This window comes from Fusarium solani (genome assembly GCF_023522795.1).
Source record: "Fusarium solani strain SB1 chromosome Unknown bctg00000016, whole genome shotgun sequence".
NCBI lineage: Eukaryota > Fungi > Ascomycota > Sordariomycetes > Hypocreales > Nectriaceae > Fusarium > Fusarium solani.
In genome coordinates, this window is record NW_027072142.1 from 182,657 (window position 1) to 198,532 (window position 15,876).

Below are 15,876 nucleotides of genomic sequence, written 5' to 3' on the forward strand. Positions count from 1 at the left end.
TTTTTACCTCAATTTATTTTTAACTTATATATTATATATATATATATTTATTTTCCTCTATATATAATACAATCTTTATATTTATTAAAAGTAATCGCGGACACGCTGTTATCTTAGCCCCACTTGCGTCTGGCCTCATTCCTCCAACAGTGGGTCCACAATAATGCTCCAATATCCCATCAGGATGCACGCCTTGAACACACAGAGGGTCGTTTGATCACTGACCACCGCTCGGGCCTCCTTGCCAACGTACCAAGGTTGACTACGTGCCCCTGCAACCTTCTAGTAAGCCACCTCAGCTCGACAAAGGCAACGTGCAGTTCAGACGGCAAAGTGCATAACTCTTTTGATGTTCCAGGTTTGACAATGGGTCAATGCATTCCCGGCCACGTTGGTTGAAAATACCGCATCTTACCGGTTTTATCCACCTTGGCTGCTGCCGGTAGACAAGCAACTCCTCGGTCTTCGTCATACATGGCTATATGAATATTCACGCTGATTTTCTTATATTCATATTATATTCAACTTATCTCGCAAAACACATATTCATATAACATATTCATGCATATTCATATAAGGGTTCACGTGATGCCAAGCTACTGCAGTGAAGTGAGAGGAATCGATTGACGTAGCTATATGTCCCGAAAATTTCCCAATCACTCCCGTTCTCTCTTAGATATCACCATTTATAGCCTCTGGATCGCACGGGAGGGCTGTCCCGCCCTTAGCTGGCGGTCTAATATGTCCTTCTCGCAGCCAGTTGCCGATACACTCAATCTTCTCAATGCTCTCAATCAGCAATCGTAGCCTATCCCATCTAGCTGTGCGCCTAGCCCCTGAAAAGCTCCGCTCTGGATCTGCTGATTCGGCTGGTACAGACACGATATCGATAGCCATACGGCTAAGCTGTGGGTACGCTGTACGAACGTCCTCACTACACCACCATTGAAGGGGCGTAGTACCCTCTGCAAGTGCAATAGGAGCCTCTGAGATAAAGCTATCAAAATCGTCCTTGCCCCGAGCTCTCGCCATCATCTTATTTCGCAGTTCTAAGCGCATCTTTGAGAGCATCGTATCCTTCTTTCGTTTTAATAAAGTAGGCGCAGCCAAGGATTGCTCTGAGAGCTGTATCTCGACATCGTGACTGTACTCTTCCTTCCAGAGACTACGGGCGGCGGCAAACGCGCCCTCGTGCCATTCCTCGGGCCAACATTCTTCGATATAGCTCTTGCGTTTAGAAGGATCGAGAAGGAGGGCGGCGGCATATACGGGGACATCCTCGGTCATAGTGTAATACTTATCGAGTATAAACCAGCACATATCGATAGAGTGAATTATACGATCATCGCGATTGCTCGGCTGCGAGTAGTGAGCCTAATTAGATGATTAGCATGGCGTATAAGCTATAGATAAAGCAGGCAGATGTAAAACTTAGTCGTATACTTCCACTTTTCGCAGTGTCATAGAAGGTTCAGCAACTCAAGTGACTGGGAGATTGACGGCATAGCGCCTACGCTGCCATACAACCTAAGCTGATGAGGCCCGATGTGACTAGTACCTATCATCTCCCACAGAGATTACATCTCATTTGAGCCAATCAGGACCCCCTCCCTTATATGAATATGCATGAATATGGATACATAAGTACATATTATATTCATATATTATATGGATATGAATATGAATATATTCATGCATATTCAAATAAGGTGTTATTTGAATATTCATATAGCCATGTCTGGTCTTCGTATTGTGTGAGACAAGACAGTAAGCTCCGTCACAACCAACACCTGCAATGCAGTAGCATGGTTTTTCCTTTAAGAGCGAATAGATAACGCAGATCATCTGTCGGCTCTAAGCGATCTGCGCGGTGCGGACCGGTCTGCCCTACTACGACTTGATGTTGACAGGGTGTGCGGGGCAAGCGACACACTTTCAGCTGCTCACTGCTCCAACCACTCAACTACCGGGGCACCGCCTCACCACGGTTACTTGCGCATCTTCCTTCAAGACAATTGCGTCTTGCCCCCTCTCACACCTGTAAGTGACCCGCTAAACAGTTTCTTGGCTTTAGGGTTGCTCACCTCTACATTTGTCTGTTGATCAAGCGCCACCGAAGGCCCAATACCCATGTGTCCCCGCCACGACTTGCTCAGCTGCCTGCAATTAGGCACGTATCTGGCCTGTACTCATATCCGCCCTTGTAGGACTCGACCCCTACGATGTGGCTGTTGTGGCTGCAGCCGGTCAACAAGCCGTCAGTGGGGTCTTCGACAAGGGTCTCAATCAAGACCAAAAACGGCAATGGATTGTCGCAGTTTTCTCTTTCCCCGGAGAGGAGATAATGAGATCATCCCATCAGGGTCCCTAGTTCTTCTGCTTCGCGTCGAAGAGATGGCTTGAGAGCTGTGGAAGCTGGCTAAAGGACACTCGAGCGAAGCGACGAATGTGAGAGCAATAATTCCCAAAGGCCGCTTCTAGCTTTTGTCTTTGAGTAGAAACAAGAGGCATGTAGGCTGGATTTAATTTGACTATTTCCCTAGAGGGATTATGGGGTTGGACGAAGAATGTATGGGTCCGAAGACATTTATTTATTTATTCATTACGCCCGGCGGCTTAAACCGAAAGGGCACCAATCACTAATATATCCATACATTTCTCAAATTGTGTCCTTGTCTCCTTATGCCCATACCGTGCCCGCTTGTTGCTTGTGTTTCCTTACCTATTCTCTCTCTGCGGATTCCCGTGGTTTGGTAGTGTTATTAACGAACTAGCTTGAAGCCTATTCTCCAAGTGTTCAGTGTCCTATCTACGGCGGCTGAAGCGGTGTTCGCTTTTATTGGCACGGGGTGAGGGTCGAGTGAAGTTGGGAAATAGTTGGTTGGTGGGGAGGGGTTTTGCTGGGGGGTCCCGTGGCCAATGCAAACCGGATTGTCGCTCGAACAGCTTCCAAGTTTGGCGTCCATTTTTGGTCATCAGATGGTGACTTTCCTCCAAGATAGAAAGAGATGTTGCCTCTCTGGGTATCGGTGCATTGAAGCATCTCTGTCCGGTATGCTGTCCACTTTCGGCCTCGGAAGAGGAAATGTTCAACTGTCTCTCTCGCTTGTCCACAATCACACCGGTCCGATGGTACCGCTTTGATGTGGAAGAGATATGCGTTCAATCTCGCTATGCCTGTTCTGAGCTGGGCGAGCACACTAGCTTCTTTCCATGACAGCTGGTCGTAGAGTTGTCTCGTGTGTTTCCCCGGGAGTGCCGCATCGACTCTTTTAGAATGTCTTCCAACCTTGTCTGGCAACGACCCATTGGCGTTGACTTTTGATCGTGCAATCCTGAGCGTTGTCGATTTCATGCCAGGAAACCACTTTTGAGGAATGGCTCCTTGCTGTGTTGCCTTCCATGCCTCTGCCTTGGCCTGCTTCAGAAGCTCGTTTTCATCGCTTGAGGGTAGCCACAGGACCCTTACGACGTTTCCGTCTTCCCGCAGGTCTTCAATGGAATCGTAGATACAGCGTATGTATTCTTGCCCGGACTGCTGACGGGGTTGCTTGAGCGTAAGCGCAGCAGCCTTGTTGCTCGTTAGCAGTGCAAAGCTGCGATATTTCACCCTTGGTGGAGTTCGCCTTAGGGCATACGCCATCGCTGCTAGTTCTCCGCTATATGGGTTCTGTTCCGTTCTCATACCAAGAGTAAATGAGAAGGTCTCGAGCTTTGGACCGCCTCGCACCGACAGCGGAATCTGGACTGCTCCACCAACACCCACTACGTCATTTCGCGCAGAGCTGCTCACTGCGATGCGTATGGCCCAGCCTGCTTCCGACTCTCCTGGGGCTGCATCGTCGGTGATGGCTTCCACTCTTTCTTCCCATGGCGCTAGTGCGAATGGTTGAATGGTTTCCAGCTGTTCCATTGGTATGTCTCCGAGTGTCGTTGCTACCTGGTAGAGTGGTGACCGGTGAGCCCTTCTGAACGCTCGTATGCGGGATGTCATCCTGCGGAGAGGGTTGGTGCTGGGCAATGCGCGAATATCCGTCCACATCTTGGTTGCCCTCCTCCAGAACCGCTGTTGTGCTGAAGCGATGTGAGCTTCTGCTTCCGCTACGCTCGTCGCCACTGTACTAAACGTTCCAACGATAGCCTGAGCTCCCGCTCTCTGCACCCTGTTGATTGGTCCCATGATTCTGTCCTGGCACCTGTGCATCCACACATTGGAGGCGTAGTCCACAACCGGGGCTACTGTAGCTGTGAATAGCTGCCTTGCTGTCGCTGGTGATAAGCCCCTTAACCTCTTCGGTTCCATTGCTGCTTTCAACCCCTTGGATGCTGCCCTGGCGATGTGTTCCTTGTACTTGAGCCCGGCGTCCATGATAACTCCCAGGATCTTGACACGGTCTTTCGGTTGGACTGTCTGCCCCCTGATCATAAAGGGCTCTGAGTCGGACTCGGACTCCTTCCGGGTGAAATGTATGATAGCAGTCTTGTCCGCCTCAAATGTCGCGCCGCTTCTCCTCTCCCAATCCATAGCCTCTTTGATAACTGCTTCGACTCCCTTATGGTTGCTCTGCGCTGTTGGCCCTGTGACCCAGGCTGTAAAATCGTCCACAAACGCGATCGCTCCTCCGTTGCTGTCGATCCGAGGCTGTACCAAATCTGCGTTGAAGAAAAGAAACAAGATTGGAGACAGCGGAGAGCCCTGGGGTAAGCCTGCCTGCGGTAGGTCTCGAATTTCCGATGACTCTCCGTTGATAAGGATCGATGCCGTGCGATTGGAGCAAAACGCTTCTACCCAGCGAACTAGCTGCTCCGGGATGCCACGAGCCTTCATTCTCTGAAGAAGCCTTTCCTTCCGCACTCCATTGTAAGCTCCCTTGACATCGAAACTGACCAGGCTCACGATCCGCCCACGTCGCCAAGCGGCATAGATCTGTTCCTGCAGGAGCAGAAGCGCTTGTTCTGCTGATCGTTGCTTGCGGGCTCCAAAATGATTCGTCGGGAGCAAGCCGTACGTTTCCACAGCATGTGAGATCCTTTCCGCGACCACCGACTCCAACACCTTGCCGAGTGTAGCCAGTAGGGAAATCGGTCGCCAGGCCTTTGCCACCGTGTAGTCTCCTTTACCGGGCTTTTTGAGCGGTATGATCTTTGCGTGCCTCCACTGGTGGGGCAACGTTCCCTCTTCCAGTGAAGCCCGGAAGATTGCCATCACCCAGTGCCTGACGACTGGCCACACCTGCTTCCAAACAAACACCGGCAGTCCATCTTCCCCGGGGGCCTTCCAAGATTTTGCCGCCAACAGTTGTCGTTCTACCTCCTCTGTTGTGATATCTGGCATCGCTATAGGGGCTCTTTGAGGCCTAGGGCCTTCGTCTGCGATGTCGTTCGGCACGGGAGGAAAGAACTTGGATAGTAGCTCTTCAGCTTGTTCCCTGTGGTTAGTCGTGGCTGTCCCATCCGCCCTGGCCAGCTGCGGAATTTTGCCAAATGCCGTATCATCCCCAGACTTCAAGTACTTGGCCACTTTCCAGATGTTGTCATTGTCCGCCAGAAACTCGTTCCAATGCTTCTTCTTTTGTTGTCTGATGGCGTCATGATACTGCTTTGCAGCCCCTTTGGCCATCTCTTCTAGCTCCGTCCTGGTTTGCCCTGCCCGCCTCTCGGCTCGAGCGCGGTCCCTCCAGTTCGTGTATATTTGGCGAAGCTGCGTCAGATCCGTTGTCCACCACCGTTTGGCGTACGGTGACGGCTTGGCTTTTGGTGCCAGGGAATGAACCGCCTCCATAACCACCGACATCAGCCTGTCAGTTTTCTCCTGTACGGTGCCTTCCGACGGCAATGCCTCCAGTGCGCTTGCAATTCTTGCGTTGATTTCCCTCCATGGCGCATTCTTCAGGAGAAGCCGAGTCTGTTGTTTTGGTCCGGGAACCGAAATGTCGAAGACCGTGTTAATCGCCCGATGATCTGAGCCGTGTTCCGTCCCGTGAATCGCGCATTGGACAGTTGATGCCGTCAACTCCCTCCGAGGCCAAGACCAAGTCGACCGTTGTCTCAAAGACTCCATCACTCCACGTCTTCGTTCCTCTGGGGAGCAAGCTGGTGAGGCCAAGTTCGTGCATAAGGTCAATGATCTGGTCCGCTTCACCCTGTCTCACTAAAGTAACGTCATCTCCTCCCCAGAGCTGGTCGTGCCGGTTAAAGTCTCCGGCAACCACCACATCCACAACCCTACCTGCTTCTCTTCTTGTGTCTGTGATAACCTGGCGTAAGATGTTGCAGGTGTCTCGTAGAGCCTGAGAATCTCCTCCTGGCACGTAAGTTGATACTACCAGGACCAGCCGCTCAGGGAGCCTTATGACGGCTGCCGTCATGTCCGGCGACTCAATCGGTATCTGCTCCGCCTCCACATTCTTGTTCACCCACAACATGCTCCGGACCGCCCATCTGCCATCTCTCCAAATTGTGGGGACCATTTTGATCCATTTGGGGTGTCCCATAGGGACTGTAAATAGTTTGCTATCGACTTTTCGTGCCTGTGGTTCTTGGATCGCCAAAACTGCACAATTTTGGAGTCGCTTGTCGTTCATCAGGCTTTCGTGTACCATATCCTGTTTTCTTACATTCAATTGGATCACCTTAAACATACTACTCATGCCGGGTAGGATAGAGTTTCGGGCAGCTTCTGCTGAACGACTCGTGCGGTCCGCCACAGGGTACACACTTGGGTACCTGCGTCTGGCACTCACTGTGATGGTGGCCTTCGACGGCGCATCTCGCACATACCCGATTCTTGCTGCACGAGAAGGCCTTGTGGCCAAGCTCCTGGCAGTTGTAGCATTGTATCGGTCCGGTTCTCCGCTCAAACGCGCTGGTATATGCCGATTCACCCGCTGCAAGGAAGTAGCGTTCCTGTAGGAGTCTCCTGGCATCGCTGTTTTTGGTGAGGTATACCACCATAGATCCGTACGCCTTTACGCTGTCTTTTCGACTCAACCAGGTCATCTTGGCAATCTGGACTTCATTCTCCTGGCCCAAAGCTTCCATTGCTCCTGGAAGGACCTTGCCTTCCTGGTCGAGGACGGCCGCACGGTTGATGTTGTCAACTTTGACTGGGTACAGTTGGTCTCGGAGGACTCTCGCACCTGGAGCCTTCTTGACTTCAATAATGGTCTTGATCTTCTTCAGTTCTTCCTCATTCCTACCGATGACCCTCAGGCGGTTGGTATTTCGTCCATCTTTAGTCACTGCAACACATCGCCAACTAGGTTGGTCGCTAGACGTTCGCATTTCCTGTTCAATGGTTCTGCGAAGCACTGCTGGCGTAGTGTCTCCGATATGATCCTCGGGCACCCGGGATGTGTCTACTGTGCAGAACACCGGTTCCGGGGTTGCCGATCGAACCGTGGATGGAGTTTGAGTGGTAATACTAATAGGCGTTATCCTGGCAGCATCCGCATATGATTGACTAGGCGATCGTGCTGCATGAGCCTCGCTCACGGTATCCAGCTGCAGTCGGGTACGCTCCAGCTCGCTGCACACCTGAGTAAGCTGCTCTCGCACCTGTGACAATTCCTGTGCCATCCGGGCCGTGGTCCTAGCGACTTCCTCAGTCATACGGTCGCTAAGCTTGGTGAACTCGAGCTGGAACTCTGTCTTCATGATTTCAATTTTCTTATTGAAGTCTTGCTCCAGGAGTTGTTTCAGGCCCTGAATCGCGTCGGTCATACTGTCGGCCGCCTTAGGCGTGGTCCTTTTCCTGGGTCGAATGTTGCTCGGCACCCCCTCACTGCTCTCCTCCTCCTGCCATTCCATATCATGTTCTTGTTGCTCTGATTGCATTGCCCTCGTCGTTCTCGCTCTTTTACGCAGGGGACGATGATGTCCCCCGCCCGGAACGTCCGATTCGCGTCCCATGACGATGATGAGAGGAGCAGTAATAGTAGTAGAAGCAGTAGCAGAGGGAAGTCTACAGACGCGACGCGTGCACGGACGACCCGGTAACGTGCACGGGCCAGTTTCTGTGTAATTGAACGAATTACCAGCACGACTGCGTACAGTAGTAGGTCACGTGCTAAAGATTCTAGAAGATTCGACAAGCGAGCGGCCCTCCCCTTCTTTGGACGCTTCTCCTCTGTGTCCGTCCCAGTCTTATCAGGTCACATACGCAAATGCAGCATCATAACAAAGCCTGATCGGGGCTAGCGGCAAAGATTGTGATCTGACAGGGGGTGCATTTTAAGTGCAGCCCGCTCTATTCGTCATTCGTGTCTAACACCTGGACCAATTGAACGCCTTCTGACTGCATTAGTGCATGTATTAGTCACTGCCTGTCAAACAGCAGTCGAGATGTCTGGTTGGCCAGCGATATGCACTCCCCAACCCGCATCAAGGCTGGCGCTTAGGCACTGTCTCTTTTCAGTTCCCAACGCCCAGGGCTGATTGCGAGGCGTCCTTGGTCTCGCATGCAGTCATCTTGTCACTTTTCCCCATCTTCTTGGACGTCGGTTCCCCCCCACGTTCACGAAAGCTTTAGTAACCCCGACGATTCAGGAATCTCCAAAGATACCCTTCACCTAGAACCTCCCTGGGCCAGGTGCGACGCCCGGCCGACGCCCGGCCGACCGAAGATGCCGCCGAGAATGTTGAGCCATGATGCCTACAGAGTGGGATGGATCTGTCCGTTGGAGGTGGAACAGATCGCGGCGATGCTGATGCTGGACGAGGAGCACGAATCTCTACCGCAGTTGCCCGCGGATCACAACGTCTACAAACTTGGCAGCATCAACAACCACAATGTCGTTATCGCAGGTCTCCACCAGCCGGGTAACTGCCCCGCAGCCACTGTCATCGCCCAGATGAGGATGACATTCCCGAACCTCAGGTATGGCCTATTGGTTGGTATTGGCGGCGGAGTGCCGGTAGAGACGGATGACGGGACGATCCGGTTAGGCCATGTGGTGGTCAGCAAACCGACGAGCATACACTCTGGTGCAGTAAAATATGACCATGGAAGAGCAAGGGAGGGCCACTTTGAGCGGACAGGCGCCCTCGCGCCGCCGCCGGCAGCCCTCCTGAACGCTGCACAATCCCTAGCAGTGCAGCGAGCAATGGTGGACTGCGATCCCGTTTGGGAGGATACGCAGAGAATGCAAACGAGCCGTCGAAGTCTTCCACGCTTCAAGTTTCCCGGTGTCGCGAACGATCATCTTTACCAATCAGACTACATACATCAGCGGGCGGGGGCATCTTGCGAAGAAGGTGGATGTGACCCGGGGCAGCGCATTGAGAGACCTATTGACGATGGCGACGAGTCTTTTGTCGTTGTACACCGAGGGACGATCGCGTCTGGGGAGTTGGTGGTGAAGGATGCTAAGCTGAGAGATAGCTTAGCGCAGCAGTATGGGCTGCTATGTTTCGAGATGGAGGCGGCAGGAGCGCTTGCCGATTTCCCATGCATTGTTATCCGTGGCATCTCCGACTACTGCGACTCCCACAAGAACGACCGGTGGCATGGGTATGCGGCTGCGGTAGCGGCCGCATATGCGAGGCGGTTGTTCTTTCACATGCCCATCGAAGTGGCGCAAAGACCGCAACAGGATCCGGCTGCGTCGGGTGAGGAGACCGGTCCACAAGATGGGCAGTACGGGCAAGGTGTACTCCCTTACAATGTCCGCCAAAGCAGTAGGTTCTTTGACTCTCTACTCAATGCTGTAGTTCTAGGCGCCACTGACAGTTCATTCGCAGTACGAAGCCAATACGAATTCAAGAAACCTGAAGTGGAAAATGACGTCTCAAACCTTTTTGAAAGACCATGGATGATCGAGGCTAACACAGCCGCAATCTATGACGCAATCCATCGACATATAGCGGATCACGAACGCGGTACTATAGGATCCCAGATCCTACGGTAAGAAGAGTGTTACTTCTTTCATATACATTATCCCCTTACCGTTAGAGAAGAGGAAAGACTGATGTAAATTGAAACGCATCCAGATACTTCTCAGGTGCTTACAAATGGCTGAATATGCTCATCAATAGCAAAGAGCACGCCGACATGAAGAGCGAGCTCAACAAGATATGCTTCAACCATAAGATCACTCTCGAGGCCCTTGTGCCCAACGAGGATGACAAGACTTTCAGAATGGGTGCGATGGGTTGCTGCGGGTGTGGGATTAGGGACGGGAATCTCCGCATCTTGTTCGAGGAAAATAAGTTTGGGCTTAATGCAGAAGACGCTATTACGGGATTAATAGATGCTTTAAGCGTAACTTAGGTATATAAACTATACGGAAAGGGGAAGAAAGGGGAGGAGGAAGAGAGTGAGACTGACATCAATCACGTCGACGAGCAGTCAAACCTCAGTGACCTCCGGCGAGCTTAAAACTTCGCGCAGAAACCATTCGGGATTAAATTTCATAGCAATTTGCGAGCATCATACATGGCTGAGGGGGGAATCGGATGGCTGAATGAATGAATGAATGAGTTTATTACGCCCGGGAGGACACGCCTCATAGGGCCCACAACGTTGTATCTCGTTATATTGTTTTTCCAACATCTCACGCCTTAGGCCCTTAACCTCACCAATCCTTGCATCTTGCCACGTTCCCCAGCCTCGTTTGTCCCTGCGACAGGCCTGCTTGAAGGCCAACTTCTCCAAGTGTTCAGCGTCCCATCTTCAGCAGCTGAAGCCTGGTCTGTCTACCAGAGGCTGTGCTATGTTGGTTCTTACTATCTTATTTGATTTGTTAGTGTGTTTTTCCTGTCTGTGTAGCATCCAAACGGCCTGTGCTTATTGCAAACTTGATCGCTGCTCGCACCGCTCCCAAGTTCGGCCTCCACTTGTCCTCGTCCTCTGCTGTCTTGCCTCCCAGAAAGAACGACAGATTGCCCATAATTGCTTGGTCGATATTTCGCATGTCCGCACGCATTGGGGAGATATGCTTAACGCGTCTATCGCGTCGGGGAGCCCATAGGTTCACGGGTACCCGTGATTCTATTAGTTTCACGGGTCCCGTGAAATCAGGTACCGGTACATATCCATTAACACCATCTCTATCCAGCCCAAGTATCATTTCTTAAACCCATAAGAAGGAAGTAGTTGTAGCTTCTATGTCTTACCTAGCCTTTAGTGGGAGTATATGCTGTACATAAGACCCGTTTTTCCCCTCTCATTAACGTAATATATTGCTGGATCTGACTCGGCCGTAGCTCATGTTTGAGCTGAGTGGAATGCTATATTGTGATAAGTAGCTGAGCAAAGACGTAAATAATTCTTGTCTCTGGACTCTCTAACCATACTTATTTATAGTTTGAGATTTTGCGAAGCCAGCGGTAATATCAAATGCAACTCGTTCTTTGCAATTGACCTGTTCAACCACGATTGAGGCAGGTGTCTGGAATGTTAGTGCAAGTGTAGCTCTTGAAGCGCTTATGTGATTGGCCGAGGTGAGACCTCGGGGGGTGGGGCGAAAGCAGCCAATAAAACTGCAAAATGCCCACCCGTGAGAAGACCCGTGAAGCTAACAGGAGACCGGTCCCCTACGGGGTCCGCCAATGCCTTTCGGAACGTGCCTGAAAAGCGAGGATTTGCGCTAGGAAAGGCTATTTCTAATGAGACTAGATTGTCATATTGCAAGGAATCCAGGATAAGGCTCTCCCTCTACTAATCCATCACCACCAGGTTAAACGGATGTAGCGAGTTAAGTCAACGATACAATAACTAAACGATAAAGTGAAAATGCATGTAAGAAATCTCATTACAATATACTTATGACCGTCCTGAACTCCTATAGTTGCAGATCATCTGTGATCTGGTCTAATCTCCGGCGGTTTGGGCCGTTCATCATGCTTCAACGACAAATGATCCGTGAAAATACCCGGTCTGGCAAACCGCTTGTGACACCAAGGGCAGCGGTACAGCCCATCAGAAAGGCAAAACTCGGAAATCTTAGGGTTCTTCTCGGTCGTCCTCAACCATCTTCTCACGCCCTGGAGAATATACTCGGGAACGCCGTAGAGGGTCTCTCCAAATCGAGGCTCAGCTTCCTCTACGGCGGCAGGTCGCCGCGGAGCGAGAGGTCTCGGTGTGTGGACAGGTCCTTGAGTAGGAACAGGTTTCCGTGTGGCAAGTCTCCTTTTGATTGTTGTTGCGGGAGCCGTACGGGGAATGGACGCAGGCGTGTGTTGTGGTGCTGGTGAGCTGTACACAGAGGGCTGTGTAGCCTGAGATAGAAACGATTGTGCTTAGTTAATGCTAGGTGCTGGGGAGCCCATCTGATCACTGATGGGTCGGAGAGCCTGAGAATGGCCCTGCATGTTAGGGAGTTGTTGGATAGGTGGCAGCGTTGACTGTAATGTCTCTAAGTCGAATACGGCTTTAGGAAAGATGAGGGTTGTTGACTTTGTCTTGAGTTGAAAAAGATCGGCTGACATGTGGTTTAGCAAAGCGCGCTCAACGCGGTGTCGATGAGACTGGATCTCTGATGCGGGTGGTGTTGGTCGGGGGTCAACGTAGGTGCTCGCCGGTGAATAAGTATGCTGGTTCACCATGACCACATGTGTGGTATGGTGGCTCCGAGACTCGCTGCGCCTACTTGCTTGGTTCTCAATGGAGACCTCTCGATTGCAGATGTTCATAGGTTCAGGGCTGTTGCCAGATTCGAAGGCGTTGGCAGGCCCGGGAATGTTGATGGGTTCGGGCTTGCTGGCGAGCTCTGGGTGGCTAATGGGCTCGAAGTTATTGATAGGTTCAGAGTTGCCGATCGGCTCGGGCTCGTTGATGAGCACGGGACTGTCAGTGTGTTCGGTAATACTGATAGGCTCAAGGTTGCTAATAGGTTCGGGGCTGTTGTTCGCCTCGGTGTCGCCGATAGACTCGGGTTTGCTGATGAGCTCAGAGCTGCTGATGAGTTCGGAGTCGTCGATGGGCTTGGAATTGTGGATAGGCTCGGGGTTGGCGACTGGCTCGGAGTTGCTGATAGACTCAGAATTGCTGATCAGCTCTGGCTTGTTGAGGAGCTCAGAGGGTTCCGAGGGCTCAGACTCAGTAGTCACTGAGGGCTTCACGGCTGGAGCTCGGTCACTGAGGGCTTCGAATCAGATTCCACAGGAGTTTCACGGCTGGGCTCGGTTGTCGGTGTTTCCACTGGTGGAGTGACCTCTTTCTCTGCGATAACGGATGCGACGACCGGTTCCTTCGCCGGTAAGTTCTCGGGAATGGTTAATACGGGACTTTCGATCTTTTTCGGTGTTGCTTGTGGCGAGGGTTGTTGTCTCTTGGCATCTTCGACTAACAGCAGTTGGTAACATGCAAGGAGCCGCAATCATAAGAATCTCAAACTTACCGTCCGGGATTACAAGGGCGGTCAAGCTCTTGCAATCTCCTGTCATCCCCAGACGTTTCGCAAAGAAATCTCGGGCCAATGAGAAATGCGGTTCGAGACATGCAGAGGCATCAGAAAGGTCCAGTTCCTGCAAACCGCCAGTACCGACCCATCCCGCAGCATCTTTACTTGGGAAAGCCGTCGCATCAAAATAAACAACTGGAAATTGCCGTTGAGCGACAAGAGCGCCACCATCTTCGTACTGCGCTTTCCATTCCAGATATGTCGTCCCTGGGTCGTACACGTAGCATTTAGGAACATTCTCCGTCAGGCCCAGGGATTCGAGGGTTGTTGACAAGCCAACTTTGCCGAGATTGTTCCATGGCAAAACAAGAGCCGGAAGCCAAGTTTTCGTCGTTTCTCGGTAGGCCAGGTACACGATGCCTGGTGTCGGGCTTATTATCGGGTCATGGCTCGGTTCTTGCATCGGTTCGTCCTTCGCGGGCGGCACTTCGTCTTCCAGATCGCATGGCGCTGAGGACAGTTTTCGTCTCTTTTGGCGTGGGGTGCTCTCTTCTGGCACTGGCTCTTCTTGTGCTGACTTTTCTCGTGTTGGTTCTTCTAGTGGTGATTCTTCCGGTACTGCTTCTGGTACTGCTTCTGATGCCGGCTCTTCCGGTACTGGTTGTTCTAGTACCGACTCTTCCGGTGCGGATTCATCTGGCACTGACTCTCTTGGTACTAACTCTGCTGGTACTGACACATCCACGTGTCGGGATTCCGATCGTTTAATGGCGGGTTTAAACTTCAAAGTCGCAGCATTGTTCATCTGCGCAAGCTCCTCGTTGCAGTTCAAAACCTTGATGCCGAAATGCTCGATGACGGCTGGTCCAGTCGTGTCTTGCAGCCGACCGTGCTGTCTGCTCCTCAAATGCGCCGAGGCAGCTCTGAGCGGGTGGTTTCTAAAGTCAAGGTCATGTTCCTGGCAGCGGAGGATGAACCAGGATCCGTGGCCTCTGGGGTATTGAATAATGATGTGCTTGTCTGTTTCATTCTGAATGACTGCCTCGAATGGTATCGACCTCTGTGTCAGTTGCTCACCCAGCTCATTTTCGTCCTCATCAATCGGCGACCGCTAATCCCTTCATGTCAGGCAAATTCAATGGTGCTCCACCCTTTCATACTCACAGACTCAAGTGGCGCGCAAAAAAATGGTATCCTCTATTCTTTCTGTTTGTGACTGTTCAGATTTCCCTGATGGGCTTGGCGAAACTCGCAATCGCGTAGACTTCAGATTCCGAGGGGAAATCTTTGGAGAGGCGGGAGACATTGGTGGAGATGAGAGGCGGAGCTTTTTGGATGGCCTCTCCAGAGCGAGATTGCTGGAACGCAGGGCGAATCTTCTTTTTGGGGGTACTCTGGCGGCGATGAACAGCGCCTAGCTGGGTAGGTTACTGCTGGAATAGAAAGGTTTTCTAAGAAAGAAACCAAAAAATGAAAAAGAAAAACATGACGCAACTCGTTTGCGGTAGACACCCTCTCCTTATACCACCCAGCCCGAGGCCCGATAGACTGGTCGAAGCCGTGATTGGCCGACGAGCACACCACTATCTCGCACATTGCCTCCCATGGCCAATCGCTTACAGCGCCCCAGCGGGGCTAGTACGCGTTTGCAGGCGGCCATCATCATGTGCCAATAACCCGCCCGACAAGGGTGATTCCATACAAAACACGTGGCCCCTTTTGCCCGGGCGAGGCAATACGTATCTATTTATTACTGCCCGGGGTATGAATCACTGAAACATTACAAACAATACACGCGCGAAGATCGTAATGCTGCCGTTACTCTGCGTTACTCTGCGTTACCCTGCATAATCACTCTCCCCCACTGGCGCTCCTGTTGCGACATGGGCTAAGCAAGGGGGGTCCGCTGAAACATCCCAGGATAACGGTGGAGCTGAAGCGTTATTTTTTTTTACGCCTTTTTTTACCCTCGCATCACACCAGGCGTGCCCATCTCATAGGAGAGCTGCTTCGGGTCTGCCACACTCACAGAGAGCGCCAAGCCTGCCGGCGCAAGGCGTCCACGAATCAAATTATACCAAGAATCTAAGGTGCTCCGGTCAAGGTGTGGTGCTGTCACCAGATGCGTCCGAGCTTAATGCGTGCCGAAATCGAATGGTTCAGGGGTCCAGATGACCCTTGACTTGTGTGCGCGCGGCATGGGTTTCACACGTCGGCTCGGTCGGTAATCGGGCTTTGGGGTTTATTTGTCTCACTTGGAATTGCGAAGGTCTTGGCCGAGAGGGGAGAGGAGAAGAGTTAATTTAGCGCCGATCGGACAGATCTTGAGGGATCGACAGAGTTTTCTTGAAAAGATTGCATGGCTTCCAAGGTTGAAGGCCTCATTGGACTTGCATGCTTTTTGTGGCCGACATGACGCGATGGTGTGTGCTTTACCGATTCAAGGCATATCACAAATACCAAGAAATGCGTTTGTCAGACATGCATGCTAAATTAGCACCAAATCTGTAGGCCAAAGCAGCTACGACAGTAA

General features: G+C 51.6%; 4 protein-coding genes across 4 annotated transcripts; 1 reads left to right on the forward strand and 3 right to left on the reverse strand.

Moving 5' to 3' along the window:
- Nucleotides 1–672: 672 nt before the first annotated feature.
- Nucleotides 673–1,287, reverse strand: MRS44_018418 (uncharacterized protein; the record flags this gene model as incomplete). The annotated part of the gene is made up of 1 exon (XM_046270212.2): nt 673–1,287. The coding sequence occupies one exon, from the start codon at nt 1,285–1,287 to the stop codon at nt 673–675; it is 615 nt and encodes a 204-aa protein (XP_046125873.2).
- A 1,549-nt stretch (nt 1,288–2,836) lies between these two features.
- On the reverse strand, nt 2,837–7,836 carry MRS44_018419 (uncharacterized protein; the record flags this gene model as incomplete). The annotated part of the gene is made up of 3 exons (XM_065615908.1): nt 2,837–5,961; nt 6,065–6,605; nt 6,781–7,836. The coding sequence occupies 3 exons, from the start codon at nt 7,834–7,836 to the stop codon at nt 2,837–2,839; spliced, it is 4,722 nt and encodes a 1,573-aa protein (XP_065471980.1).
- Nucleotides 7,837–8,624: 788 nt separating this feature from the next.
- Nucleotides 8,625–10,270, forward strand: MRS44_018420 (uncharacterized protein; the record flags this gene model as incomplete). Its single annotated transcript, XM_065615909.1, has 2 exons — nt 8,625–9,904; nt 9,991–10,270. 2 exons carry the CDS (start codon nt 8,625–8,627, stop codon nt 10,268–10,270), a joined length of 1,560 nt encoding a protein of 519 aa, XP_065471981.1.
- A 1,970-nt stretch (nt 10,271–12,240) lies between these two features.
- MRS44_018421 (uncharacterized protein) lies at nt 12,241–14,949 on the reverse strand (the record flags this gene model as incomplete). The annotated part of the gene is made up of 4 exons (XM_065615910.1): nt 12,241–13,064; nt 13,115–13,285; nt 13,341–14,454; nt 14,869–14,949. The coding sequence occupies 4 exons, from the start codon at nt 14,947–14,949 to the stop codon at nt 12,241–12,243; spliced, it is 2,190 nt and encodes a 729-aa protein (XP_065471982.1).
- Nucleotides 14,950–15,876: the final 927 nt, after the last annotated feature.